The sequence below is a fragment of the Dipodomys spectabilis genome, unplaced genomic scaffold (assembly GCF_019054845.1).
Source record: "Dipodomys spectabilis isolate Male_0828 unplaced genomic scaffold, ASM1905484v1 ptg000018l, whole genome shotgun sequence".
Taxonomy (NCBI): domain Eukaryota; kingdom Metazoa; phylum Chordata; class Mammalia; order Rodentia; family Heteromyidae; genus Dipodomys; species Dipodomys spectabilis.
Genome location: NW_024870695.1, coordinates 7542908 through 7570867, shown reverse-complemented (window position 1 = coordinate 7570867; position 27960 = coordinate 7542908). Strand labels below are relative to the sequence as shown.

General features: G+C 43.4%; 1 protein-coding gene across 1 annotated transcript; it reads right to left on the bottom strand.

Moving 5' to 3' along the window:
- Nucleotides 1–524: 524 nt before the first annotated feature.
- Nucleotides 525–27960, bottom strand: Dcaf7 (DDB1 and CUL4 associated factor 7). Its single transcript, XM_042671618.1, has 7 exons — nt 27569–27960; nt 15452–15610; nt 14529–14640; nt 14038–14156; nt 9043–9252; nt 6585–6702; nt 525–5291 (listed from the first exon to the last, which is right to left on the bottom strand). Exons 1-7 carry the CDS (start codon nt 27704–27706, stop codon nt 5119–5121), a joined length of 1029 nt encoding a protein of 342 aa, XP_042527552.1. The 5' UTR covers nt 27707–27960; the 3' UTR covers nt 525–5118.

Sequence of the window (27960 nt, the reverse complement as noted above, 5' to 3'; positions counted from 1 at the left end):
CCTCAGGCATGCAAGGCAAGCACTCTACCACTGAGCCACCTTCCTAGCCCTTTTTTTTTTTTTTTCTTTTTTGGGTCCGGTCGTGGGGCCTGAACTCTGGGCCTGGGTGCTGTCCCTCAGCTCTTCAGCTCAAGGCTAGCACTCTACCACTTGAGCCACAGTGCCACTTCCAGCTTTTTTTTTTTTTTCCTGCTTATGTGGTGCTGAGGAATCAAACCCGGGGCCTCAAGCATGCAAGGCGAGCACTCTACCACTGAGCCACCTTCCCAGCCCTCCGCGGTATTCTTGAACACAGTTCTGTTAATGCAGAACACTCCCAAGCATTTATGTGGGTGTCTCCTACAGTGCAAGTAACTACATAGTAGGTACTTCATGTTTGTGCTGACTGAAAAATGAGTGTGATCAAACAGAAGTGATGAGTTGGGCTGTAGCATGGGCTGTGGCACAGTCTAAACCCCTTGCCTGTCTCTGAAACATGATCACAGAGGCAAACTGGAAAGAAATGAATTCATCACAAGAGGAAATTCAATCTATACATGTTCAAGTTTTATTACAAAGTATAATGGGCAGAAAATACGGTACTTCTTATACAGGAGGCTGAAACAGAATAAAAGGGTGATCATTAGATTTAATATACTAAGGAAAGAAGAAGCAAAGTCACAGAAAGAACGCTCCACTTTCAGTGCCCTTGAAATAGCTTTCAGTGGAGAGTCCTCAGCATGGTTTCACAGCACAGTGTTAAAAGTTTTATTACAAGCCCTGTGTACAATCAATCTTGTGAAAATGGTATTTATAAAAGAAAAATGGTTACAGTACAGTTCTGTAAGGGGCAGTTTCCTCTCCACCTGACCAGAGGGTGCCACAAAACCTATAGGATAGAGTCAAAGTTTAAATATATAACAAGAAAATAAGTTCAGACATACTAGGCTAAAGGGTACAGAAATGGATTGGTTAGAGCTTAACATTTTAGAGAATGAGAAATCTCCATTTCCTACAGAGAAGTTTATACAGTCATGCTACAAATTCTCACTCAAGAAAGGGTGGTGAGGGAAAGTCACAACAGAGGGATCATAAAATACACAGGAATCAACACAAGTGATTCATACTCGACTAAAGTGATTCAAAGCTTTAGCTCAACGATTTTTATAACACATTGTATGCCACAACAACCCAAGGTAAGACCATGCTTTTAAATAGTAGCTATCACAAGTTCATCTTCCCTGGGTTGTCCCAAAGGTAGGCACCCAGCCATTTTCCAGCTGTCACACATACTGTCAACATCTTTCTTCTGGATTCAAACTTTCTTTAGCTTTTTGTTTCTGGTTTGACATTCAAGTTTAAGCCTCTTTGGGAAGGCACCTTCATGTTTCCATATTTAAAAAATGACATCCAGAAAGTAACTGGGCCCTGGCCCATCCCCTATGACCATACATTTGACTTTGACCATTAGCAGCAATAACAATGTGGGAGGAGGAGAGGGAGCAGGAGGGGAGATGAACAAGGCTCTGCAACACAAGACATTCTCAGCAGCTGCCCAGCCAGGGCAGAGATGACCTGCAGAAAACCTGGCCTAAAGCTCATAGTGACTTTTCTTAGTTCAGCTCTCTTCCCAGAAAACCCAATCTAAGTACCAAGGATGACCCTTGTTCCTTGTCCTGGAGTGCATACAGTAAAGGGTAAAGTGTGCTTAGAGGTGTCTACTTCAACAGTTCCCTGCCCCAAGCCAGCAGTCAAAGGAGCTTCTATATGCTCAAAATGAAGACAGTGGAGGAGTGGTTCTGGACTGCCCTCACATGGTTGGTACATGTTGGGGGCTTCCACAAGTCCTTATAACCTAGAAATTTGGGGCCTAGGCTATAGAGGGAGAAAGTTCTACAGAAAAAAAGGTAAAGGAAAGAGACAAAGGAGGGGGACAAGGTCTGCATGATTGTCTGCCACCATTAAACACACCTTCAATCAAGAAGAACTGTGGTTGGGAAGTCACAGGACAACCAACACAACAGAATTTTATTACATTATCACGTATGGCTGCCTTGCTGGGGCAAAGAGCTCCTTCTGCTGGGCTCTCATCGTATCCATTATTCAGTGCCAACCACAGATGCCTGATTAGTGGTCCAGGAAGGTGGACACATGCTGAGGACACAGTGTTACTCCACAGCCATGTAACAGTCCCAATGTTTTCTTCCCTAAGACCCTCAATGCATCCCCTCTTTTGATCCAAGGAAACAACAATGACTCTCACACAACTTTAAATCTCCTCCTATATATTTAGCCATAAGTAAAACATGGTGGGATTCTGAATTTTTTTCTCTTCCTAAATCGAAGTCAGTTCTCCAGTAGTTGATCTGGCTTATTAGAGTTCTCACCCACTTATCAGATCTTGTCTATCTTTAATTCCTAACCTTGTGGGCTAGTTCCTCCCTGGAAAGAGAGGGCTCCAACACCATGAGTGGGGTCCTCAAGTTTGTCAATGCCTCAAATTCAATCACCTGCTTAACCTTCTGCTGGTAGAGACCAAAGACAGCACAGGCAATAGGTCTGTAGCTCAGCATACTGACAGCAAGTCAAAGCACCAGCAAAGCTGTCCTAGAGCCACAGGTTCTTTCATGTGGCCCTTGTGGTAAAGTGGGCAGCAACAGGAAGGGAGCAGAAGACCAGGAGACCCTGGATAGTCTCACTAGCTGTCAAGAGAAATGGATCAACCTTAAACAGACTTGTCTTTGAAGTGACTGGACTTGTGCTTCCTGGAGCACAGCTTTATCCTGAAACTATAGAAATCCCCTCCTCAGTCACAGTGCACTGCCTGTGCTATAAAGGGGGAAGGAGAAAGCTTAAAATGCCAGCGTGCCAGCAACTGCAGAAATATGTGCCTAGGGAGCAGGAGAATCTTGCTTGAGTCCAGTGGGGTACAGAGGAGGAGGAGTATATTGCAGGGCCTAAGGAAGGATGTCTACGAGCCCACAAGACAAGGCAAAGAGTGACAAAGGGGTTGGTTTCCAAAGTAAGTAATTACCTCATCTATATCTATTCTATAATCATTGATTGAAAAATTGTTATTTGAGTTCTAGCTGACTAATCTCCTTGCCACTGAGACCATGTTAAAGTCCACTAGGAACTCAGTGATGGCAGGATCTCACCAGCAGGATTAACCCTGCTAGTCTTCTGACTTGTACTGCAGACCCTCTTCCCAGGAGGAACTGAGGACCTCCAAGGCAGCAAATACCAGTCATACTTGCTATTCTTGACAAGAGAATATTCACTAGCATAGTTAAAAGTAGAGGACAGGTGAAACCAAGAACTGCACAGTGTTTCCAGATGATGTACTGGAAACTGGGTGGGAAATGCAGTTAAGTCAACCTCAAGGAAGACAGCCAGCCAGAGTCCAAATCAGAACGATCTAGAAGGTCAAAGAGGAAATATCTGACTAAAAAAGCCTTTCCTTTGAGACAAGTGCTTGTGTAAGCTATAATTTTTGGCATAGAACTACATCACTACAGAAAGGGAAGATTCAAGCAGAAAGTTTAAGGGCGTAGAAGGAAGTGAGCCTTATTTCTTGAGGAGGTGAGAGCCTAAGTGGACAAAACCCATCAGCCTTCAGGGCCCGCTGCTCTCATCATTTCGGATGAGCAACTTGAAGGGTCTGAAAAGCTTTTAGGCACTTGGCAAAACATGATGAGCCAGACAAACTCTCCCCAGAACATGTTCCAAACTCTGTCAGCCCCAGGAATGCATAAACTCAGAATCACACATAAGCCCCTCTGTGGAACCCATTCATCTAACGGAAACAGATACCAGCAGCCTGTAAGTAAACACCGTCAACTGCAGCTTTCAAGTCCAATACTGCTCAGAAACCCAAAAAATAAACTAGGGTGGGGGCAAGTTTCACAGGTATGGGTAGAGGCTTGGCTGGCTGATCCCAAGGCCTATGATTCTTTTGTAGATATTTAAGTGGTCTGAGATCATCTCTGCGAATTAGTTCAGCCCTTACAAGAACTGCTTCTCTCTTATTCATAGCCATAAGCACAGGCTGTACCTCTGACTTCTTCACTCAACACTCAATCCCATCAGGCACAGGAAACTCAGTTAACAGAAGTATAGAAGCTCCGCTCAGCTAAGAGATCGTTCTTGCCTATCATTCAAATCCTGAAATAGAGTAGCCTGTAGCTTATAATGAGAAGATAAAAACACTCTGATACAAGGTACTAGAAACATGCTGTAAGTTCTGCTTTTCTGAAATGATTCTCCTCCAGCCCGAGCCCAAGTCAGCAGCCTGTTCTAGCTCTACCACATGCCTGACAGGTATCAGTGTGGCTGGACAGAACTCCAGGATGTAACAGAAGGCTTCCTGTGAGTGTCCTAGAGCCCAGAATGACCTTGAGAAGAACCAGGTTGGTGGCTCAATGGACTGCAGAGCACCAGGGAAGTTCAGGACTCCCAGTCAGGTATGTGTCACTCAGGTAGTGACTTGGGAAAGTAAACTGCTCTTGGGGTCAAGGGCCCATATCTGCTCTAGGCACTAAGGGAAGAGAAGAAGGTGCAAAGAAGGAGGACTAGAAAACAAAGAAAAGAAACCAGAAAAAATTCTTTTCATTTAAAAAAAAATAGCCTGATAAAAAACAGACAAATGTTGAGATTTGTTAAAGACACTGATACCAGAGGAAAGACAACTTCAAATTATTATTTGTTCCCACTTAAGTGCTAACACGGACGTGGACAGGGACAATACATGAATGGCTGCCTTGGGCAGCAGAGAGATAAAGAGACATTGGGGCAGATGGCTAGAAACAGAGGCAGTGCTTGTACTGCTCATGAACACAACGGCTGACAAACAAATATATAGAAATGTTTAATTACAGAAGCAAGGGAGAAAAGGAAAGGAGAGAAAAATCTTAAAAACTCAGTCCTGGGCTGAGAGGTGCCACATAGCACTGAATCCAGCATAGACATCGAGTGCTAACTGGCCAGGAACTCCTAAAGCAGCTTCTGGAAACAGTGGGTGCAAAGCAATGACAGACATACTGGCCACTGGAAACATGTTCTTCTTACTTGGGGGAGAGGGGGGAAGGCAGAGGTGGAAAGCACACACGCCCCTGCCTGGTGGGTTAGATACCACCAACACTACACTCGGAGTATCTCCAAGCAGTTGTTGTAGCAGATGGCGATCCAGTCGGGCTGAGTCGATGCCCACTGCACGTTGTTTATCTCTCCTTCAGCTGTGTAGGCCAGGATAGGGTCCTCAATGGCCCGGGGCATTTGCTGGATGTCCCAGATAAGAGCCTGATGGTCATCCGCTAGGGACAAAGAAAGCCAAGGAAGGAAGGTTATAACTCAATAGGGATAGCAGCACCTAAATTTGGAGAATGAGTCACAGTTTGCAAAGCATTTGCTCACCAAAACTCCATGAGGGAGATTTTTATGTTTATGTGGTACTGAGGAATCAAACACAAGGCCTCATGCATGCTAGGCAAGCAGTCTACCACTAAGCCACCTTCCCAGCCACGAGGGAGATTTTTTAGTAAGTTTTTTAAAGACAAGGTCTTGTTATGAGGGCCAGGTTGGTCTCAACACAATACTCTTTCCTCAACCTGCAAAGAGCCAGTATTATAGGCATCTAATACCACATCCAGCTAAGGCTTCATTTCACAGATGAGGAAACAGAGATCAGAAATGTTGTAGTACTTGCTCCAAGCCATATAGCTATGCAGCCAGTGAATAGTAAGGTCACCTATGGCCAGGTGCTGGTGCCTGTAATCCTAGCTGGTCAGGTAGCTAAGATCTGAGGATCCTAGATAAAGCCAGCCAGGGCAGGAAAATCCATGGGACTCTTTATCTTCAATTAACCAAAAGCTGAATATAGAGCTGTGGGTCAAGTGGTAGAGCACTAGCTTTGAGTAAAAAAGCTTAAGGACAGCACCCAAGCCCCATGTTCAAGCTCCAGGACTGGCACACAATAAATAAAGGTTGCCTAGGAGGTGGGGGTAGAGGTGAAAATGATACAGCAAGGAGAAAACATAGCTTCCCTTACTACTCTTTATCATACCTCTGTATTACTTTCTTTTTATATACTATTTCTAGATTAAAGCACTATGATGACCAACATGTTAAAGGATAGTCTTTTTGGTCTGAAAAATGATGAAATGAGAACTACAAGTCATACACTACTGACCTATAAGGCTACGTGTCCTTCCATAAACAGAGCTCCCTGCAGATTTGTTATAGTGAAGCCTGAAAGACCCTGGAAAATGTCAGTCTTGGCAATCCTAAAGATTTCTGTCATCTCCCAAGAGGGATGCCTCTTCCCAGATCTGGGTTCCTTCTGTAAACCTAGATGCCTGGGAAGATAGTATGAGGCACAGGCCTGTGTCTAATACAAATTGTCATTAGTACAGAAAGAATGCTCTGATATAAACTGAGGGTAAAAGATCATCTGGAAATGTGGACTGCTTTAAGGTCACAAGTGTGGAGAGGCTCTTGATTGAGTAACTTGGTGTGAAATTGTTCTTTAAAGTAGTAAAGATCACATATCTGAGGAGCCAGGACAGCATTTCATCATTACGCCATTACTCACTCTTCACAATGGTTACCTGCAGTACAGATGTGGCAGGATGAATGTGGAGCCCATGCAATGCCATTGACACAAGCCCGGTGGTTGTTTAACCTGGCGACAGGTGTGCAGGGAACTCTGACATCCAGAATCACCACCTGAAGAAATACAAGTGAAAGACTCAGGCATTTCAGGGTATGATAGAATTAATAAACAAAAAATATTACACACAAAAATACTTTTATAGCCTAACTTTTTCACTTATGGATTAAAAAAAATCCACAGCAGTTTATTGTCTCTGTCTTAAGCAGCAGCTTTTAGGTAATAATTTCTGTTGGGTGTCCAGGGCCCATGTCTAGAATCCTACTCAGGAGGCTGAGATATGAGGATCTCAGCTGGGAGTCGGCTGGGGCAGGAAAGTCCATAAGACTCTTTTTTTTTTTGTTGGTCGTGGGGCTTGAACTCTGGACCTGCGCTCTGTCCCTGGGTTCTTCAGCTCAAGGCCAGCACTCTACCGCTTGAGCCACAGTGCCACTTCCGGTTTTCAAATGGTTTATTGGAGATTAGTCTCACAGACTTTCCTGCCTGAGCTGGCCTTGAACCGAAATCCTCAGATCTCAGCCTCCTGAGTAGCTAGGATTACAGGATGAGCCACCAGCACCTGGCTTCTGGCTTCCGTAAGACTCTTATCTACAATTAACCTCCAGAAAATAGAGTGCTAGCCTTGAGTGAAAAAGCTCAAGGACAGTGCCCAGGCCTTGAGTTCAAGCCCCACAACTGACAAAAAAAAAAAAGAAAAAAGAAAAGAAAATTCTTTAAGATTCTCTGTGTCTTAGCTAAGCAGAATGAGAGCCTTACCAAAGCAGAATTTGGAATAGCTGAGGAATTTATAATATCTGAGTTGCTAATTTCACCAAAGCAAGCTTAATCAATGTACCTTCTCTACCCACAATTCCCCCTTTATTAATTAAAACTCTAGAGAGACTGTTATTTCTACATCTATTTGCTAAAGGGGGATAAATCTATACAGAAAACATAATTGGAAAGAACTGTTTTTTTACTCAGCCCATAAGCATGAATTATTTGGTTTACTTTTTTACCTTCCCTCCTTCCCTCCATCCCTCCTACATTGCAGATCAATTCCATGGGCTGAACTATATCCTAGCCCCTGCCACTAGTTTATCTTTTTTTTTTTTTTTTTTTTTGGTCCAGTCGTGGGGCCTGAACTCTGGGGCTGGGCGCTGTCCCTCAGCTCTTCAGCTCAAGGCTAGCACTCTACCACTTGAGCCACAGTGCCACTTCCAGCTTTTTATTTTCTGCTTATGTGGTACTGAAGAATCAAACCCAGGGCCTCATGCATGCAAGGCAAGCACTCTACCACTGAGCCACCTTCCCAGCCCCTATCTTTTTTTTTTTAAGTGGTACTAATATTTGAACTTAAGGCTTTGTACTTATTAGGTAAGGACTGGACACGAGCCATACTCCAGCCATTTTTTTTTTTGCTTTGTTTTTCAAATAGGGTTTCCCTTTTTTGTTTGGACTATCCTGGACAAAAGTCCTCCTATTTAGGCCTCCTATATGGATGGGATAAGAGTGTGTGGCTTATTGGTTAAGATGGGGTCCCACTAACTTTTTGCCCAGACTGGCCTTGATCCACAAGCCTCCTAATTCTCCACTTCTCAAGTACCTGGATTTACAGGTATGAGTCACTGTGTCCATTTAGTCTATTCTTTAGATACTACTTATCTTGGCTTCAACTCCAAAGTTCTTTTTTTTTTTTTTTTTTTTATTTTATTTTATTTGAAAACATACTGTACAGAGGGGTTACAATTACATGGGCAGGAAAATGCATACATTTCTTACCAAGCATTGCAGCCTCCTCCTTTGTTTACCCTCAAAGTTCTTTTTTTTAAGGTCCAAGATGGGGACTTGAACTCAATTACCTGATGCTTTTGCTCACTGGCTAACACTCTACTTGTGTTGGAGTTCTTTTTTTTTTTTTTCTCCTCAGTCCTGGTGCTTTAACTCAAGAGCCAAGGCACTATCCCTGAGCTTCTTTTGCTCAAGGCAGCAATCTACCACTTGAGCCACAGTGCCACTTCTGGATTTTTCTGTGTATGTGGTACTGAGGAACTGAACCCAGGGCTTCATGCATGCTAGGCAAGCACTCTACCACTAAGCCACATTCCCAGCCCTGTTGGAGTGCTTAACACACAGCCTTACAATCTTGGCACTGCTGACATTTTAGTTAGGATAATACTTCACTGGAAGCAAGCCATCCTATACACTGTAGCATTAATAGCACCTTCCCTGGTCTCTCTCTACCCACAAGGTACCAGGGGCACCAACTGCCTCCCCCTGAATTGTGACAGCAGAAATGTCTCCAGATACTTCCAAACATCCTCTAGGTACAGAACTGTTACCAACAGAGAGCCCATTCTTCTATGGAGTGTGAAGTTAGATGGCAGAGTCTATGTAAGCCTGAGTGGGCTGCTCACCTCCATTCCATCCATGGCCATAGTGGCCAGGTAGTTAGGATCCTGCTTGTTCCAGCAGAGTCGAAGCAGTGGATGATGCTGTGGGTCTTCATAAATGATAGTGCTGTGTTCCAGGTGTCGGAGGTCAAACATCCGCACTGAGCCATCAGCACCCACAGAGGCAAACATGTCCCTGCCACCTCCTGCTCGGCTAAATGCAATATCATAGACCTGTAAGTGAATAAAATGCTTCAGTGAGATTCAGATCTGGCAACTCCTTTCCCTATAGCCATTTCCAGTTCATTTGAACCCAGCTCATGACACTGAAGCAGGTAAGAAAAGCCCAAATGGTAACTAAATACTGGAATTCCAGAACTTTAACACCAATGGCTTCCCAAAAAGTGAAGATCAAGCCAGGCACCGGTGGCTCACACCTGTAATCCTAGCTACTCAGGAGGCTCAGATCTGAGGACCATGGTTCAAAGCCAGCACGGGCAGGAAAGTCCATGAGACTCTTATCTCCAAAAAACCACCAGAAAACCAGAAGTGGTGCTGTGGCTCAAGTAGTAGAGTGCTAGCCTTGAGCCAAAGAGCTCAGCAGCTAGGCCCAAAGTTCAAGCCCCCCCCCCCCCCCCAAAAAAAAAGTGAAGATAATTATTACAGACACCTGGCTTCTTGCCATGTTTTCCTAATAAGTCTTCTTCCTCCAACTTCTGTAACAGAACAAAAGGCATATGCTCTGTTGACCAGACAGTAAAGTCTGAACAAGGATTCCACACACATACATAGCTTCAGAGGCTGCCAGAGCCAGTAACTGCCTGTTGTTGTATTCCAACTCCAAGACTGAGACACTTATTTTCTGCCCTTTGATGGTTTTCACTTTATGTAATCAGGCAGGTCTATGACTACATTATGCTTGAGATCACCAATTAAGGAATGAAATCAGCTCCTGTATGGCCATTAATAATAGCCAAGCTGGTTCTGCTATAAAACCTGGACCTTAGACATTTATAAGAAAAAGGGAATATGATTCAATTTTGAATTACAAGAGGTTAAGGTGTTTATCCGTATTCACAAACAGGTTCATTTAGAGCCCTCTCTTGTCCTAGAGTACACTCTGTTTGTAAGTGAATCAGGTAAAAACTTCAGGTAAAAACAGGGACTAGGGGAAACAGACAAAGCCAGATATGTTGAGTGAGACACAGACAAATGTGGGGGAAAAAAGCCAAACAAAACCTCCCTTGTATAGTCAAGGATAATAATGACAGCTGACTTGGGGAGACAAGAGTTTATCACTAGATGATAGAGCTCCTGAAGGACACTGCCAAATGAGCATCTATTTATATTCAACTTTCTAAATTCATTTTTCTTTTTTTTTTTTTGTCAGTCATGGGCCTGAACTCTGGACCTGGACACTGTCTCTCAGCTCTTCAGCTCAAGGGTAACACTCTACCACTTGAGCCACAGCACCACTTCTGGCTCTTTTGTGCTTATGTGGTACTAAGGAATGGAATCCAGGGCCTTATGCATCCAAGGCAAGCACTCTACCACTGAGCCACCTTCCCAGCCCCTCTTTTTTGTCTTGTTGACCATGAAGCAATTTATGCTCTCATTCAACTTTCATGCTTAGTTACAGCTCTATCTACCACTTGATCTATTCTTCAGCTCTGCTTTTTACTAGTTTTTTTTTTTGTTGTTAAGGTGATGTACATAAGGTACATAAGTACATTTCCTCATTTCTTTTTTTTTTTTGGGTCCGGTCGTGGACCTGAACTCTGGGCCTGGGCGCTGTCCCTAAGCTTTTCAGCTCAAGGCTAGTGCTCTACCGCTTGAGCCACAGCGCCACTTCCGGCTTTTTTTCTTTTTGCTTATGTGGTGCTGGGGAATCGAACCCAGGGCCTCATGCATGCAAGGCAAGCGCTCTACCACTGAGCCACCTTCCCAGTCCATTTCTTCATTTCTTGTCAAACTTATCTCCTCCCTCATTTTTCTCCTTTCCTCTCCACCCTCAATTCCCCCACCCCCCCACCCCTGCCAAGTTGTACAACTCATTTCCAACATATTGTCCTGTGAGTTTGCTAGTTTTGTTTTGTTTTTTGGTCAGTAGTGCGGCTTGAACTCAGGGCCTGGGCACTGACCCTCAGCTCTTCAGCTCAAGGCAAGTGCTCTACCACTTGAGCCACAGCGCCACTTCTGGTTTTCTGGTGAATAATTAGGGATAAGAGTCTTGAGGGTGCTGGGAAGGTGGCTCAGTGGTAGAGCGCTTGCCTTGCATGCCTGAGGCCCTGGGTTCGATTCCTCAGCACCAAATAAGCAAAAAGGAAAAAAGCCGGAAGTGGCGCTGTGGCTCAAGTGGTAGAGTGCTAGCCTTGAGCTGAAGAGCTGAGGGACGGCGCCCAGGCCCAGAGTTCAGGCCCCACAACCGGACCCAAAAAAAAAAAGTCTTGCGGATTTTCCTGCCAGAGCTGGCTTTGAACCATGATCCATCCTCAGATCTCAGCCTCCCCAGGAGCTAGGATTACAGGCATGAGCCACCAGCGCGTGGCTAGATGTTTTGAAGATGGAATCTCTTTTTTTTTTTGTCGGCGTGGGGCCTGAACTCTGGGCCTGGGCGCTGTCCCTCAGCTCTTCAGCTCAAGGCGAGTGCTCTACCACTTGAGCTATAGCGCCACTTCCGGTTTTCTGGTGGTTTATTGGAGATAGGAGTCTCACGGTCTTTCCTGCCTGGGCTGGCTTTGAACCGCGATCCTCAGATCTCAGCCTCCTGAGTAGCTAGGATTACAGGTGTGAGCCACCAGCGCCCGGCTTGAAGATGGAATCTCTTAAGACTTTTCTGCCTGGGCTACTCTAGGACTTTAATCCTCCAGAGCTTAGCCTCCTGAGTGGCTAGGATTACAGGTGTGAGCCACTGGTACCTGGCTTCTAAGATTACTATGTATTTTTTATTAAGCTTACTGTCGTTATATAGGAGATAATTTCATTGCTACATCTTCACACGTTTATACTGTATTCCAATCAATCTCACCTCAATATTCTTCCCTTCCAAATCAAGACACGTGTATTCGCGTACTCGCACACACCCTTTTTAGTACTGAGGCTTGAACTCAAGGGGTCTGGGCACTGTCTCTGAGCTTTGCTCAAAGCTAGTATTCTACCACTTGAGCCACAGTCTACTTCTGGCCTTTTGGTGATTAGCTGGAGAAAAATCTCACAGACTTTCCTTCCCTGGCTGGCTTTAAACTGTGATCATTAGATCTCAACTTCCTGAGTAGGTAGGATTATAGGCATATACTACCAGTTCCTAGCTTGGTCAGCTTTTCTGCTCAAGGCTGGTGTTCCTCCACACCTCTACTTAGCTTGCTGGTTAATTGGAGATAGAGTTCTCATGGATTTTTATGTCCAGGCTAGCTTCAAACCATGCTCTTCACATTTCATCCCTGAGTAGTTAGGATTACAGGTATGAGCTGCCAGGACCTGGCTTGAAATCACTATTTTTTTTTTTTTTTTGGGTCCGGTCATGGGGCCTGAACTCTGGGCCCGAGCGCTGTCCCTCAGCTCTTCAGCTCAAGGCTAGCACTTGAGCCACAGTGCCACTTCCGGCATTTTTAAAGAATTTTTTCTGCTTATTAGTGCTGAGGAATCGAACCCAGGGCCTCATGCATGCAAGGCAAGTGCTTCTACCACTGAGCCACCTTCCCAGCCCACTATTTTTTAATACTATCGGTATGTTTATAGAAGACTTCATTATTAAAAATCATCAAACTTCTGGCATAAAAAGAAATGTGATAGACTGTAGAATAAATAATTTATTTCAGTCAAGAAATGCATTAGTTGCCACATGTCAGGATACCAAAAATATTGCAGTTCCAGGCTAGCTTGGGCAGAAAAGTCCATGAAAATCCATCTCAGTGGAAGCTGTACATGGTGATGCACACCAGTCATCCCAGCTCCAAAGCAAGCCTAAAATAAGCACACGCCCTGGCAGGAAGTGAGACTCTTTCTCAAAAACAAAACAAAACAAAACAAACAAACAAAAACCCAACAGAGGAAAACAGGGCACATGTGGCCTATGCCTATAATCCTAGCTACTTAGGAAGCTGAGATCTGAGGACCATAGTTCAAAACCAACCTAGGCAGCGAAGTCCTTGACATTCTTATCTCTAATTAAGCACCAAAAGGCTGGAAATGGAGCTGTGGCTCAAGTGGTAGAGCACCAGCCTTGAGCAAAAAAAGCTTAAGGACAGCACCCAGACCCTGAGTTCAAGCTCCAGGATGGACACATGGACACACACACACACACACACACACACACGAACACTTATTATAAACTGCATGCTGGTGACTCAATCATGCCCCTAATCACAGCTACTCAGGAGATTGAGATATGAGGATTATGGTTCAAAGCCAGCCAGGCAGGAAAGTCCATGAGAATCATCTCCAATTAACCACCAAAAAGTCAGAAGTGGAGTGGTAACTCAAGTGGTAGAAAACTAACCTTGAGTGAGAAAGTTCAGGTACAGTGCCCAGGCCCTGAGTTCAAGCCCCAGGCAACAGGTGTCCCGGCCAGTGGCTCATGCTTGAAACTAGCTACTCAGGAGGCTGAGATCCAGGGATTAAGGATCCAAAGCAGCAGGCAGAAAAGTCCTCAAGATTCAATCTCCAAAAATAACCAGAAAAGGCCAGGGTGGAGACATGACTCAAGTGTTAGAATATCAAAAGAAGCAACAAAAAGTAGGCACTGAATTCCAACTCTGGGATTATCAAAAGATAAATAGAGAAAGGCAGGGCTGGAGGCATGGCTCAGCAGTAGAGTACCTGTCTATCAAGTATGAGGCCCTGAGTTCAAAAACCAGGGGGGAAGCACTGACTGTTATTTTCTGCTGTCTGACACATTATTATTTTAAACTTACACACTTTATATTCTATGCAACCTGCAAAACAATAACAGAACATCCTAATCTCTCACTTAACAGGCAAAGAAAACACCTGTGGAAAGAAAAGGAAAAGCATCTTTACCTCCTTATCATGAGCGATGAGCTGGGTCTTCACATGGCCAGATACAAGATTCACTCGCCCCAACACCTGCCCAGTCTCCAGCCCCCAGATGGTGCAAGTTGTGTCAATGCTTGAGGTACCTACAAAAATCAAAGCAAGACAGCAGCTGATAGGAGCAAGGTTCTCATGAAGACTTCCTTCCTATGCTTACATTTCTCTTTGCCAAGGGCACAACAGGCCACAAATATTTACTGAGTACAGGGAAGAAAGATCAAATATTAGGGTCCATACCTCAGGACCCTAGTTTTTAATGGGAGAGATAAGATATATACGCACACATGAAAACACTATATGTGGAATTAACAACCACATTCCATATTTAGCCTATTTTCTACTTGGCCTGTTCTAGGATGGTATGTCTACTGTAGATCCCTGGATAAAAACAGGCCCAATCATATGAAAACATTTATTTGCTTCTTCAAACAGGAATATACACTCCTTAATCCCCTTACCTAAAAGATAAGGGTCCACTTCATTCCAGTCAAAGGAGGTCAGGGGGGCACAGAAATCTGAGTTCTTGTTATTATTTAGCAAACATTCCAGCCTGGTTTCTGTTTCACCAACCTAAAGGAACAATAATTTTTTTTTAAATTCAGCCAGTCTTAGTCTTATCCTCACAAAAAGTCTTAAATGCCCCTGATTACTATCATAGTAATCTAAGACATGTGTGAGCTAGTCTTGGGACCTGAACTCAGGGCTTAGGTACTGTCCCTGAGTGCTCAAGGCTAGCACTCTACCACTTGAATCACACATCCATTTCTGGGTTTTGACTAGTTAATTGGAGATAAGAGTCTCATAGACTTTCCTACCTAGGCTGGCCTCAAAGCTTGATCCTCAGAGCTCAGACTCCTGATTATGATAGGTATGAGCCACTGGCATACATTCTTATCACAAAGACTTATAAAACCCAGCCCAACTTCCCAGGTGAGATTTCTTTCAAATTTTTGTCCTTATTCCAGCTTTGCTTTCTAAGTTTCCATTCTCTGCATCTTTGTAGTGGGGAGGTCTTCTCATCTTATTATCCATAGAAAGTCAGCAGCTTTCTACTGGGCCTATACCCCAAACCCTGCCTACAGTTGAGAGAGGGGATCCCAAGGTCCATTTACAATGACCTGACATTTTAACTTAAATAAGAGGTCTCAAGTGTCTAAAACTCCACCAAGAGCTGTTTGTGTCATGGTTTCCAGGGCTATCTCCTGCTCATGACATCTTGGCTAGAAAATCTGCTGAACCAAACAAGATCAGAACACATAGCTTCACTTGTTTCTCTCCTGCTGCCACTGGTTGCTGCTAACCATCTGCTCTCTGTAAGTACACTAGCAGCTGACCCTGAGAAAGCCCAGTTCTCTAGCTGCTAATGAAGCACCGTGCTTACCCTCCACACACGAAGATAGTCACCACTTGTCGCCAGTAGGTCTGGATAGACACCTTTTGTGTCAGGGATCCACATGAGCTTTGTGGTGGGGTATGGATGATCAAAAGTGTTTCGGCAAATAAACTCCGAACTCTCCTCATCTAATCCAACAAGTTGAACCTGCAACACAGCAAAGTTGAGTCACATAAGCATTTGATTTTCTTTTTTTCTATTTTGCCAGTCCTGGGGCTTGAATTTTGCGTTTGGGTGCTATCCCTGGGCTCCTTTTATTCAAGGCTAGCACTCTACCACTTGAGCCACAATGCCACTTACAGCTTTTCCCGTTATTAATTGGAGATAAGAGTCCCCTAAGGGTCTGGGAAGGTGGCTCAGTGGTAGAGTGCTTGCTTTGCACGCATGAGGCCCTGGGTTCAATTCCTAAGCACCACATAAGCAGAAAAAGCCCGAAGTGGCACTGTAGCTCAAGTGGTAGAGCGCTAGCCTTGAGTTGAAGAGCTGAGGGACAGCGCCCAGGTCCAGAGTTCAGGCCCATGACCAAAAAAAAAAAAAAAAAGGTGTCCTGAGCCAGGTGCTGGTGGCTCACACCTGTAATCCTATCTACTCAGGAAGCTGAGATCTGAGGACTGCAGTTCAAAGCCAGCCTGGGCAGGAAAGTCCACGAGACTCTTATCTCCAAATAACCACCAGAAAACCGGAAGTGGTATTGTGGCTCAAGTGGTAGAGCTCTCGCCTTGAGCTCAAGAGATGAGGGACAGTGCCCAGGGCCAGAGTTTAAGCCCCACAACTGACCAAAAAGAAATCCCAAAACAAGTCTCTTCGATTTTCCTGCCTGGGTTGGCTTCAAACTGCAATCCTCATTTCTCAGCCTCTTGAGTAGCTAGGATTATAGGTGTGAGCCACCAACACCTGGCCAAGCATCTGATTGCTTAAGTAGCATAAAAAAATAGACAATCTCCAGTCAGTGATGGAAGTAGAAGTCCTGATGCCATTCTACACTTAACTAGAGTCAAAACTATTCAGTTTTCCTGGTCTAGTAATCTTTCAGTACTTACTGATATTATTTGATAGATGAGAAGTATGAGAAGAGTCCTGTTTTTTCACTCAATTCATGTCTTAAAAGACTGGACCTGCCAGGTGCTGCTAGCTGACGCCTGTAGTCCTAGCTACTCAAGAGGCTGAAATCTGAGGATCACGGTTCAAAGCCAGCCCAGGCAGGAAAGTCTGTGAGACTCTTACCTCCAATTACCAGAAGCTGCAAGTGGTGCTGTGGCTCAAAGTGGTAAAGCACTAGCCTTAAGCAAAAGAACTCAGGGACAGCACCCAGACCATGAGTTCAAGTCCCATTGACAAAAAAAAAAAAAAAAAAAGACTGGACCTGTTGGACCTGTGTCTTACTTCTAGTATAGTATAATCTACAGTAATGGCTCTAAATTTGGCCTTCCTTTCTTTCTTTCTCTTTCTCTCTCTCTTTCTTTCTGTCATCACAGGGCTTGAACTCAGAGCCTGGGTGCTGTCCCTAGGCTGTTTTTTGCTCAAGATTAATCTGTGAGCTACAGTTCTACTTCCAGTTTTTTAGTGGTTAATTGGAGACAAGAGTTTTATGACTTTCCTGCTAGGGCTGACTTCAAGCCTCGATTGTCAGATCTCAGTTTCCTGAGTAGCTAGAATTACAGATGTGAGCCACCAGCAGCCCACTTGCCTCTACTTCCTATACGCCCTTGTACTATATGTTAAGATATTGTCTTTTTTGTTGATTTTTGGTGGTTAAAGTCCCAAGAATGGGGGTCTCTGTACTAAAAGGTATGTATGTCTTAGTTTGTTTCTGTGGTGCTGGGATTTGAACCTAGCCACAAGCATGCTATGCTATACCTCCAGCCCTAAATTTTATTGATTCTAACATAGTTCATATATAAAAAGAACTAAGAAGAGGCCAAAAAAATGGGACATCTTTGGGAAAAACTTTCTAGCCCTAAACCCTAGTCTGAGTACTTCATGTCTATGAGATGATCCATTCTCTTCTTAACATCTTCTTGAGATCTTTAAGCCAGGCAGCAGTGGCTCACTCCTGTAATTCTAGCTGCTCAGGAGTCTGAGATCTGAGGATTGTGGTTCAAAGACAACCTGGGCAGGACAGTCCTGCCCAGGGGGGGCAGGTCGTGGGGCCTGAACTCTGAGCCTGGGTGCAGTCACTCAGCTCTTCAGCTAAAGGCTAGCGCTCTACCACTTGAGCCACAGTGCCACTTCCAGCTTTTTTTTTTTCTTATGTGGTGCTGAGGCATCGAACCCAGGGCCTCATGCATGCAAGGCAAGCGCTCTACCACTGAGCCACCTTCCCAGCCCCGTCCATGGGATTCTTATCTTCAAATGATCACCAAAAAGCTAGAAGTAGAGCTCTGGCTCAAGTGGTAGAACATTAGCCTTGCGCAAAAAAGCTCAAGGATAGTGCCAAACCCTGAATTCAAGTCCTAGTACAAAAGAGAGAGTAGAGAGAAGGGGGGAAGGAGAGAATCTTGAAAAAGGTCCCAATGCCCACGCAACATTCCAGCAGTAAAATAAAAATTTCTTGTAATCACTTTTGTTAAAGTTCCCAGGGGTATCTAAATGTGGCTATGGTTCAGATAAATATTGTGCTAGACTTGATGCATCAGTTAACCAGATTCATTTCTAAGAATGTAGAATTGGGACCCAAATATTATTGAGTCTCAGTTCTTAAGTCTAGAAGGGAAAAAGTAGGTAAGGCCTCAGATCCACTAGGCATGGAGATGCAGGGCAAGCTGGTACACATAGAGAGTGAGACAAATGAAGGGAAGGGTGTGCAGGATACGAGGCAGAACATAACTTGCAGTGTGGAAATGTGAAGGAACAGTTCTCCACTGCCTGATTCCAGTCTCCCAGGAGGCCTGAAGGTTATCCCCTCCTTCACACATCCAACTCCTATGAATTTCTCCCTTCCCTTAAACAACCTGAGAAGGACATTTCTATTGCTTGTTTCCAAAGAAACTGAATTATCAGACACATAAAATTGGGGGGCGGGGAGGAAGGTCTCTGCTAAATCAGAGTAAAGCCAACTAGCTTTCAGTGATTTCAATGTAAAATTTAAAGCACCAAAACAAACACCGTAACAACTTACTAAGACCACATAGTAGCCTAAAGAAATTGCAAAGTATCCTTGGAATTCCTAAAAGTATGCATAATTCTATTCTGTATCATCTTTTTTTTTTTGGTTGGTCCTGGGGCTTGAACTCTGCTCTGGGCCTAGGCGCTGTCCCTCAGCTCTTGAGCTCAAGGCAAGCGCCACTTCCCACTTTCTGAGTGGTTTATTGAAGATAAGAGTCTCATGGGCTTTCCTGCCCAGGCTGGCTTAGAACCTTGATCCTCAGATTGCTAGGATTACAGGTGTGAGCCACTGGTGCCCAGCTCTCCATATCATTTTTCTACATCCAAAACAAGCAAAAGACTTCAGGAGGGGACTTCAGGACACATGGTATATGAGAAGGATGCCAGATAAAAACTCATGTATTTAAAAAAAATAAATGTTTCTTATGCAAGAGATCACCAGTCTCTGTATACTTCTAACTGAAATTAATTTCTTCCCAAAATTGGTTTGTATTTTTTTCAACATCTCAACCTTATGTTACTTAGATGAGACAGATGTTCTATCTGAACTTGTGTTGTACCACCCACTAAACATGCCAGCCTTTTGGGTCCCAACTGCCAACCAAATATTGAGAGGAGTAACAATTGCAGACTGTAACTCAATCTTTAGTTCAGATACTCTAGACACTTAAGTTTCATGATTAAAAAGAACGTAAGTTTTCTGGATACTCATGTAAAACAGAATAAAATGACATAGTAAAGCCTACCATTAATTCTACCCTCTATTCTACTTACTGACTCTGAAAAATTCTACTTGATGATAAAGTTCTATCCTAACAAACTAATTCTTGTAGGTGCATGCCTCTGTGTGTGTGTGTGTGTGTGTGTGTGTGTGTGTGTGTGTGTGTGTGTGTATTTGGGTATGATGGATTTAAAAAAATAATTTATTTTATTATTAGTATAAAGGTGATATAGAGAGGGATTACAATTACACAAGTCAGGTAATGAGTACATTTCCTTTTATACAGTGTCTTCTGTTTTTCTCACTCACTCCCAGTCCCTCCCTCCCATCTCCACCCATGGACACTTTCATCTGTAAGCTCCACTGCTGCACTTTTTCACCCTGGTATGGAGGATTAAAAAATAAAACAAAAAGTTTCAGTCCATAAAATTTATTCCACAACTTGCTTTTAACCATGTTATCTTAGAACACTTTTTCCTATGTCTACCAATATCTGTACCTTATTCTTCTGTAGATGATTGATTATATAAGTTCACCATAATTTAACTACTCATAGTTATTTTGGTTATTTCCCATCACTCTACTACCAAATAGCAGTACAGTGAATATCCTTATTCATTTATCCTTGTACATATGTGCCAAAGATTTTATTGGATAGATTCCTGGAAGTGTAATTGTTGTAACACATTTTGTAAAAGGTTGCTATTCATATTATAAAAAATATGAGCCTGCCAATTTATTTCCCCATACTTTTGAAACACTAAAAATAATCTGTTGTTTACATTTTTGCTAATCTGTTAAATATAGGCATTTTACCATCATTTTACTATTGGGGCTGAACACTTTACTACTGACTGTTTTTGAGTGACAATAACTGCTAATATCTGAGTGCAGATGATGGGAACAACTACAAGCGCTAGAAAAGCTTTCAGTGTGTCCAGTCATGTCATTTAGTGTTTTCAACACCAGCTTGAGGTAGGTACTACTCTCCTCCCACTTTCAGAAGATCATGCAGAAAAAGAAAAGGTAATATCTAATTTAGAATATCTGCTCAGATTCCTACTGGATTGTGTATCTTTTTCTCACTCAATTGTAGAAACTCATAGATCGCTACTATGCCTTTAATTTGTCACCTTTCCTTTGGGAAATTAGCCCATAAAACTGAGAATTAGCAGGGCACCAGTGGCTCACCCCTGTAATCCTGGCTAGTTAGGAGGCTGAAATCTGAGGATAGTGGTTTAAAGCTAGCCTGGGCAGGAAAGTCCTTGAGACTCTTATCTCCACTTAACCTCCAGAAAACCAGAAGTGGTGCTGTGGCTCAAGTGGTAGGGCACAGGACAGTCCCGGGTTGAGTTTAAGCTCTCTGACCAACACACACACACATGCATGCATGCACGCACGCACGCACGCGCGCGTACAAACCTGAGAATTAGTGCCTATTTGGTAGTAGATCTTTGATTACATTTTCAATTTTTCCCACCATTTAAAAATGACTAAGGTTCCTACGTAAGAAAAGTTTGGTTGGCCTTTGCTTTTCCTTAATATTGTTCCACCTAGATTTCCAACTGTGCTATTAGTATCTCATTCTTCTCCCAACCCCCAGTCTGTATTTCCACCAAGGATGTGTTCTGTCTCCTCCACGGCGGGGACACACTGAAGGTGAGGAGTCCTGCTCTTCAACCCCCATGTTTCACTAACTTCACTCATGGGGAAGATCTGCTCAAGTGCTGGCCAAAGCCTGAGTGGAGCTTGTAGGCAAAGCCTCGTTAGTGGGCCTGCCCACTCTCCCATAGACATGTCCAGAAACTTCCTTACATTTACTCTGCTCTTATGTGGACCGGCAAATCAGTCTTCTCAGATTGCATGTGCTAACCCTCTACTCCAGTCTCTCTGAACCTACCACTGGGTGGGGAAGGTCTGGTTGGATATGTCCTTGAATTAAAGGTAAAAATATATAATAAAAAGTCTCAATTAGGCTTCAAGACCAAGGTGCATTTTTCCCAACTTAGTTTAGTAGGAAGTAGTACCATATTATAGATGCTTGATTAGTTACTGAGAGAGTGATGCTAGGTTCTCCTTTGACTATTATTTTAAATTTTTTATTACCATCAATTAGTTGTGTAATATCTATTATTTTCCTTGATAAAAGCTCCCAATGGAAAAGGGAATTCAGCAGGCACTGAATCTGTGCTGAGCCCCTTATCATTATATTCTTTATCATTTTCTTGCTTACACAGTCATATTAGAAGAGTGCTCCAAAACTCTTCTATAAACATGTATAAAGTTTCCCCTTAATTTTTAGAAAAATGGTATATTATAGCCAAATCTATTGATCTTATGAATTTAAGAAAATAATGGGCATCCCTCAGAGGTCAGTAGAGAGCCAGTTTAGTATACCTTGCTTCTATTACTCATCACTTCTCCAGGGATATAAACTGTTGTCCTGTTCCACACTCCCCCATAGTATGAGATTAAAACTAGGATTTGTGTCTTTTGAGTAATACTTTTGTTTCTACGTTATTTTGCAGATAGGAGTAGCCATTGTGCTTGGGCGAGTCTTGAGCAATCCTCCCAGGGCCTCCTACACAGCTGGGGCCACAAAGCTGAGATAATAACCTTACACCACCAATTCTAGCTATTTGGTAACTTTTTGCTTAGGTTGGCCTTAAATCTTGAGCATACTTTTGAAGTATCTAGGATTACAGACACTGGGACATCACTCCTGACTATATTTCATTTTATTCATTCTTTTTTGTGTGCTGTTCCTGGACCTTGTACTTAGGGATGGATACTGTCCTTGAGCTTTTGTGTTCAAGGCTAGAGCTCTACCACTTGAGCCACAGCACCACTCCGGCTCTTTCAGTGGTTAATTGGAGATAAGAATCTAACTGGGCTGGCTTCATACAGTAATTCTGAGCTCTCAGGTTCCTGAGTAGCTAGAATTATTGGCACGAGCCCACTGGCACCTGCCTCAGTTTTTTTTTTGTTGTTGTTGTTTTATTTTGTTTTGTTTTTGTTTTGGCAGTCATGGAGCTTGAACTCTAGGCCTGTGTGCTGTCCCTGAGCATTTCAGCTCAAGGCTAGCACCCTACCACTTGAGCCACAGCACCACTTCCGTTTTCTGGTGGTTAATAGGAGATAAGAATCTCAAGGACTTTCCTGCCAGGGCTGGCTTTGAATAGCAATCCACAGATCTCAGCCACCTTAGTAGTTAGGATTACAGCCCCAGCTCAGTTTTTGTTTCTTAACATCAGTATACAATGTTCTTAAAACTATGGAGACATATGTGACGAACAGCACATCTAGGCTTCAGTTTCTGTATCTTCCCATATATTTTGCTTGTAATTATTTCCCAGTCAGCTGATTTCTTCTTAACTTTCAATTGGGTTGTTTTACTTATTTTTTATTTTATTCAGTACCAGGGCCCTGAGTACTCAGAGCATTCATGCTCTTGGCTCTGTTTTCTTGCTCAAGACTGATGCTATATACCCTAAGCCACATCTCCAGTCTGGTATTTTAATTAATTGGAGATGGAGTCTTTAGAACCATTCTTACCTGGGGTTGACTTGGAACTTCAATCCTCCAGGTTTCAATAAAGTAGCTAGAATTACAAGCATGAGTCATTGGTACCCAGCTGGGTTATCTTTTAAACTTGTATTTTCTGTTGGACACAAGTTCTATTTACTTACCACGACAAATTATTAAATTTACGTGTTTTAAAATGAGATCTTGCTGTGTTGCAGACTGATGGAGATCCTCCTTGTCTTGCATTTTTTAGCATTACTTCTCTTCCACATGAACCTTTACAGATGCTTAAGTACACTGCCAACCACTTGTAATACAATCTATAATAATTGTAAAGTTGTGAACATTATTCCATTGTCTTCTTTCATCAAATCTGGCTAATTTCTTTTCCCCTCTTAAGAGGACTTGATCCTTTTACCTACATGTCCAAAGTACTCTTTCTACATCAAGATGTAGAAACTTTTCTTTTTTTTTTGCTTTATTGCTAATCCTAGAGCTTGAACTCAGGGCCTGGGCACTGTAGCACCACTTCTGGCTTTTTCTGTTTTTTTTTTTTTTGGTTCCGGTCTTGGGGCCTGAACTCTGGGCCTGGGTGCTGTCCCTCAGCTCTTCAGCTCAAGGTTAGCGATCTACTACTTGAGCCACAGCGCCACTTCCGGCTTCTTTTTTTGCTTATGTGGTGCTGAGGAATCGAACCCAGGGCCTCAGGCATGCAAGACAAGCGCTCTACCACTGAGCCACCTTCCCAGCCCCCTTTTTCTGTTTTTATGTGGTACTGAGGAATTGAACCCAGGGCTTCATGCATGTGAGGCAAGCACTCTAGCACTATGCCACATTCCTAGCCCCAAGATGTAGAACATTTTCTAGGAAATGTTTCAAAGCCAATGGTTTTGTAGCAATTTTTCTTGGGATACATTATAAATCTCATCACTTCAAACTTTTACTTCTAAATTCTTTCCTTTTTTTCCTTTTCCTTTTTTTTTTTTTTTTTTGGGGGGGGGGGTCTGGTGATGGGGCCTGAACTCTGGGCCTGGGCGCTGTTCCTCAGCTCTTCAACTCAAGGCTAGCACTCTATCACTTGAGCCACAGAGCCACTTCGGGCTTTTTTCTTTTTGGCTTATGTGGTGCTGAGGAATCGAACCCAGGGCCTCATGCATGCAAGGCAAGCACTCTACCACTGAGCCACCTTCCCAGCCCCTACTTCTAAATTCTTTATATATTTGAGTTTTTTTTGGGGGGGGCGGGTCCGGTTGTGGGGCCTGAACTCTGGGCCTGGGCGCTGTCCCTCAGCTCTTCAGCTCAAGACTAGCGCGCTACCACTTTTTTTCTGCTTATGTGGTGCTGAGGAATCGAACCCAGGGCCTCATGCATGCAAGGCAAGTGCTCTACCACTAAGCCACCTTCCCAGCCCCTATATATTTGAGTTTTGAGTTTCATTTCTTTGGTTCTCTTTATCAGGGACACCAACTATGACTGAGTAGGATCTCCTTTTCTGTATTTATTACATTCTTTCTAATTATTCATTTCTATTTCTTTCTTGTTTGTCCTCCCCCTCTATTCCTATCACCCTTTTTGGTGTTTTTAACATTTTGAACTCATTTTTATTCTGTCTTAATATATCTTTAATTCTGTGCTAATTTTAGTCTTCTATATTTTCCTGGGCTCTACCAATTCTATTTTCTCATCATTATGCCTTATTGTACCCAATCTCCTGAATGCATGCTTGGAATACTTATTTCCCCAGTATATTTGGATTCGCTGTGGCATAACTGGCTGTTATTTTCCAGCTGTGTTTTGTAAAACTGCTTTTCTAGTGTGCATACTCCACTTGCTACTTGTTTCCACTTTCTCCCTCCTGTTTTATAGTATCTTTTTTTTTTTAATTGCTACAGTACTGGTCCTGCTGAATGAGGGAGGCTCCTTCTAGATATCTGTTCCTGTGGGAAAGAGGTTTCTGTGGGAAGAGGCTAGGGCCTTTGTCCATTTTTCAAGTTAAAAAACACATGAAGCCTTTGCATCGCCTCTGCCAAAAGGTAAGGTGCCGCCAATGATGCTCACAATCTCTATCCACCTAATCTTCTAGACAAGGTGGTACATCTATGTTTTCTTATACAACTAAGTTCTTTTCTTACATGAAGTGTCAATCACAGTTTGAGTAAGCTTCTGTTGCCACCTGTGCATCCTCTTCTTACTGTCCCAAAGGATTGTTTTGTCCATCAAAATCCTATTTTGGAGAATTGCAGTTCTTTTGAGTTTGCAGTCAGAAGCCACAGCTTCGTGCTAAAGTAACTATACTGCCATTGTTCATTACATAGTATGGGAGTATAAGGGAAAATTAAATCTAACTTTTGTCATTGTTGACGTTTTGGCCTTTTTCCTCCACAGTAGTTCCTGTCCTTCTGCTAAACCTCTTCTATCTCCTACCTCTGCCCTTCTATAACCATTAGTCCACAACACTTTCCCAACACTTTTTTTTTTTTTTTAAAGCAAAGCCTCAAAAGAGGAAAGGCTATGAAACAGGACCATTTTTACATGTATTATTCATACACTGATTTTCTTTTCTTTGTCTTTCTGAGGTCCAGGATGGCTCCAAACTTGTGACTTTCCTGATTAAAGCTTCCTCTCCTGCACGCCTATAAGCATGTACCATTAATTTTCTTAGAACTGGAAAATTACATTCCTATTTTTACCAACCTTGAGCTGAAACTTAGCATTTCCTTAATTACAAATGAAGGCAACTACACACAGCAGTATGAGTATCTATAACTTTTTCATCAAGAAAATCTTTTTCTTCTATATCACATAGGTGTTAAATATCTTGAAATGCTGTTTATTTCCATCACTACTTCAAAACTAACATAATTAAATTGGATGGTGTTAATGAGTTAAAGCTACATTTTCATGGAATGCATACAAAGAAGGTTCTTCAACTCAAATTTACAGATAATTAGAGGCACAAAACTACTTTTAAGATCGATGTCCTGGCAAACCAAACTTAGTTTAACACTGATTATTCCACTGATTACACTAACAGCCTGTGGGTGTTTCTTCTCTCTTAGAACTGGGACTACTGCCAACTTAGTGGCCATGAAAGAACTTAAAAACATCCATTTATCTGGAAAGACTCCAACTCCTCTACATTTTACATTTTTTCCCCCTTCACATGTATCTCTAAATGATAGTTCTCCATGGTCTTAATCTTACTAACACAGTGTCCACCACATCAGGACCTTGAACTCTATTCCTAGTTTGGCTATGGGAGAGACAGGCACCAGCGAAAAGAAATAAAGTTAGGTCTTACTTAAAGAAGGGTGGATCAGCTGGCATGGATTTGTCTGTAAACTGTATATGTGAAATGTCTGGGCAATGAGAGTTCATCCTCTTTATCCATCTCTCAAAGGGACACAAAGAAGTCAGAAGCAGATATGTTCCTGAAACATTACTAATTTAAAATATTCAAGTATTTTTTTGTTTTTGTTTTTGTTCTTTTTCCTGCCAGTCCGGGGGCTTGAACTCAGGTCCTGGGCACTGTCCCTGAGCTTTTTTTGCTCAAGGTTAGCGCTCTATCACTTGAGCCACAGTGCCACTTCTGGCTTTTTCAGGGTATGTGGTACTGAGGAGTGGAACCCAGGGCCTCATGCATGCGAGGCGAGCACTCTACCACTAAGCCACCTTCCCAGCCCCTCAACTGTTTTTTTATTGGAACTTCGTATGTAAAACAGAACCCCTTTCCTATAGCAAACTATGAGTCAGATACAGGTTAACTGGCCCATCCAACATCTCACAGTTAGTCATGGACTAAAACCAGAGCCCACCCTAGATCCACCTGTTTTGTTTTTTAATCTCAGGACCACACTTGTCACCATCTACAGATTTCTTCTTAAATCTGATGCTCAGGTAGCAAGCAGGAGTACTGGTTTTAAATACTATTAGCCAAAGCTTTTAATTGCTCTGATCACAATCACTCACAACTTTTCCTCTAAAAGGAAAAAAGGAAGATGCTAAGAGAGAAATGAAAGAAAATTCTTCCCAACAACTTTCAAAACTACATTTAATCCACACTACCAGCTAAAAGGCTTTCCCCTTTCTACCAGTGCTTAGATGAAAGACTCTCAAGTTGATAATATACCCAGCAAGATTTGCTCCTCAAAGTTGCAAATCCACATGAAAGCAACCAAGAAAAGATTAGGCCCAAAGTCATCTTTCTCTATTTAGAAACAATGGCAGGATCGTGCCATAGACCAAGATCTCCACGAACAAATTGCTTTGGAGAGGATGGACGTCAGAGAGCAACAGCAATGACCAATCCTGGTAGCAGGGCTCAGTATCCACCGCCTTCCGTGGGGGTGGGGGGAGTGGTGGGGAGGAGTGGACAACGAAACCCGTACAATAAATAGCACTAACCTCTTAATGACCAAGAGTGCACGATCATCAACCCTCTCACCAATCGTAGAGAACCTGAATTTTCCTTCACAGCACCCACCCCCAACCCAAAGCACTGCGACAAGACTTGGAGAAGGGAGGGAAGGGGAACAGGCAAGACAGACGGCCTAAGCTTTGGGACCCGTTACCACTACCAAATACCTGTCTGCCTCAGGCAAATCACAAGTCCCTGCCTCGGTTTCCCCACAACACAGAAACGCTGTCAGGACTAAAGGAGGCAGCGAATGGAGCCACATAGAGAGACGGAGGGTTCCGGATGTTCCCGGGACTCGCTCCCGGCCAGCTCCGTTCGGAGCCCGCGTCCGGCCCACCTTGTTGTTGTACTCCTCCACGAAGCTGCCCAGCGCCAGGCGAAAGCGTTTGTCGGGCCGCACGCTCCAGTTCATGGCGTAGACGGTCCAGGGCGCTTCATACTTGTAAATCTCCTTCCGTTTGCCGTGCAGAGACATGGTGGCAGCTGGGCCGCAGAGCTGGCGAGAGCTGCAGCAGGCTGGGCGCGAATCAGGCGGGGAGCCGGGCCTAGGACCAAGGAGTCCGCAGGGAGGAGGAGTCGGGGGGCGGGCAAGAACGGCCTAGCCCACAAGTGGAGCCTCAGCAACAAACGACGTCCTCGGAGCCCGACCCCCAGTTTCAAACCAGCTTGGGCACCGACAACAACCACCTTCCGTTTGGAATGCCGCCCCGCCCTCCTGGAACGGAAGCC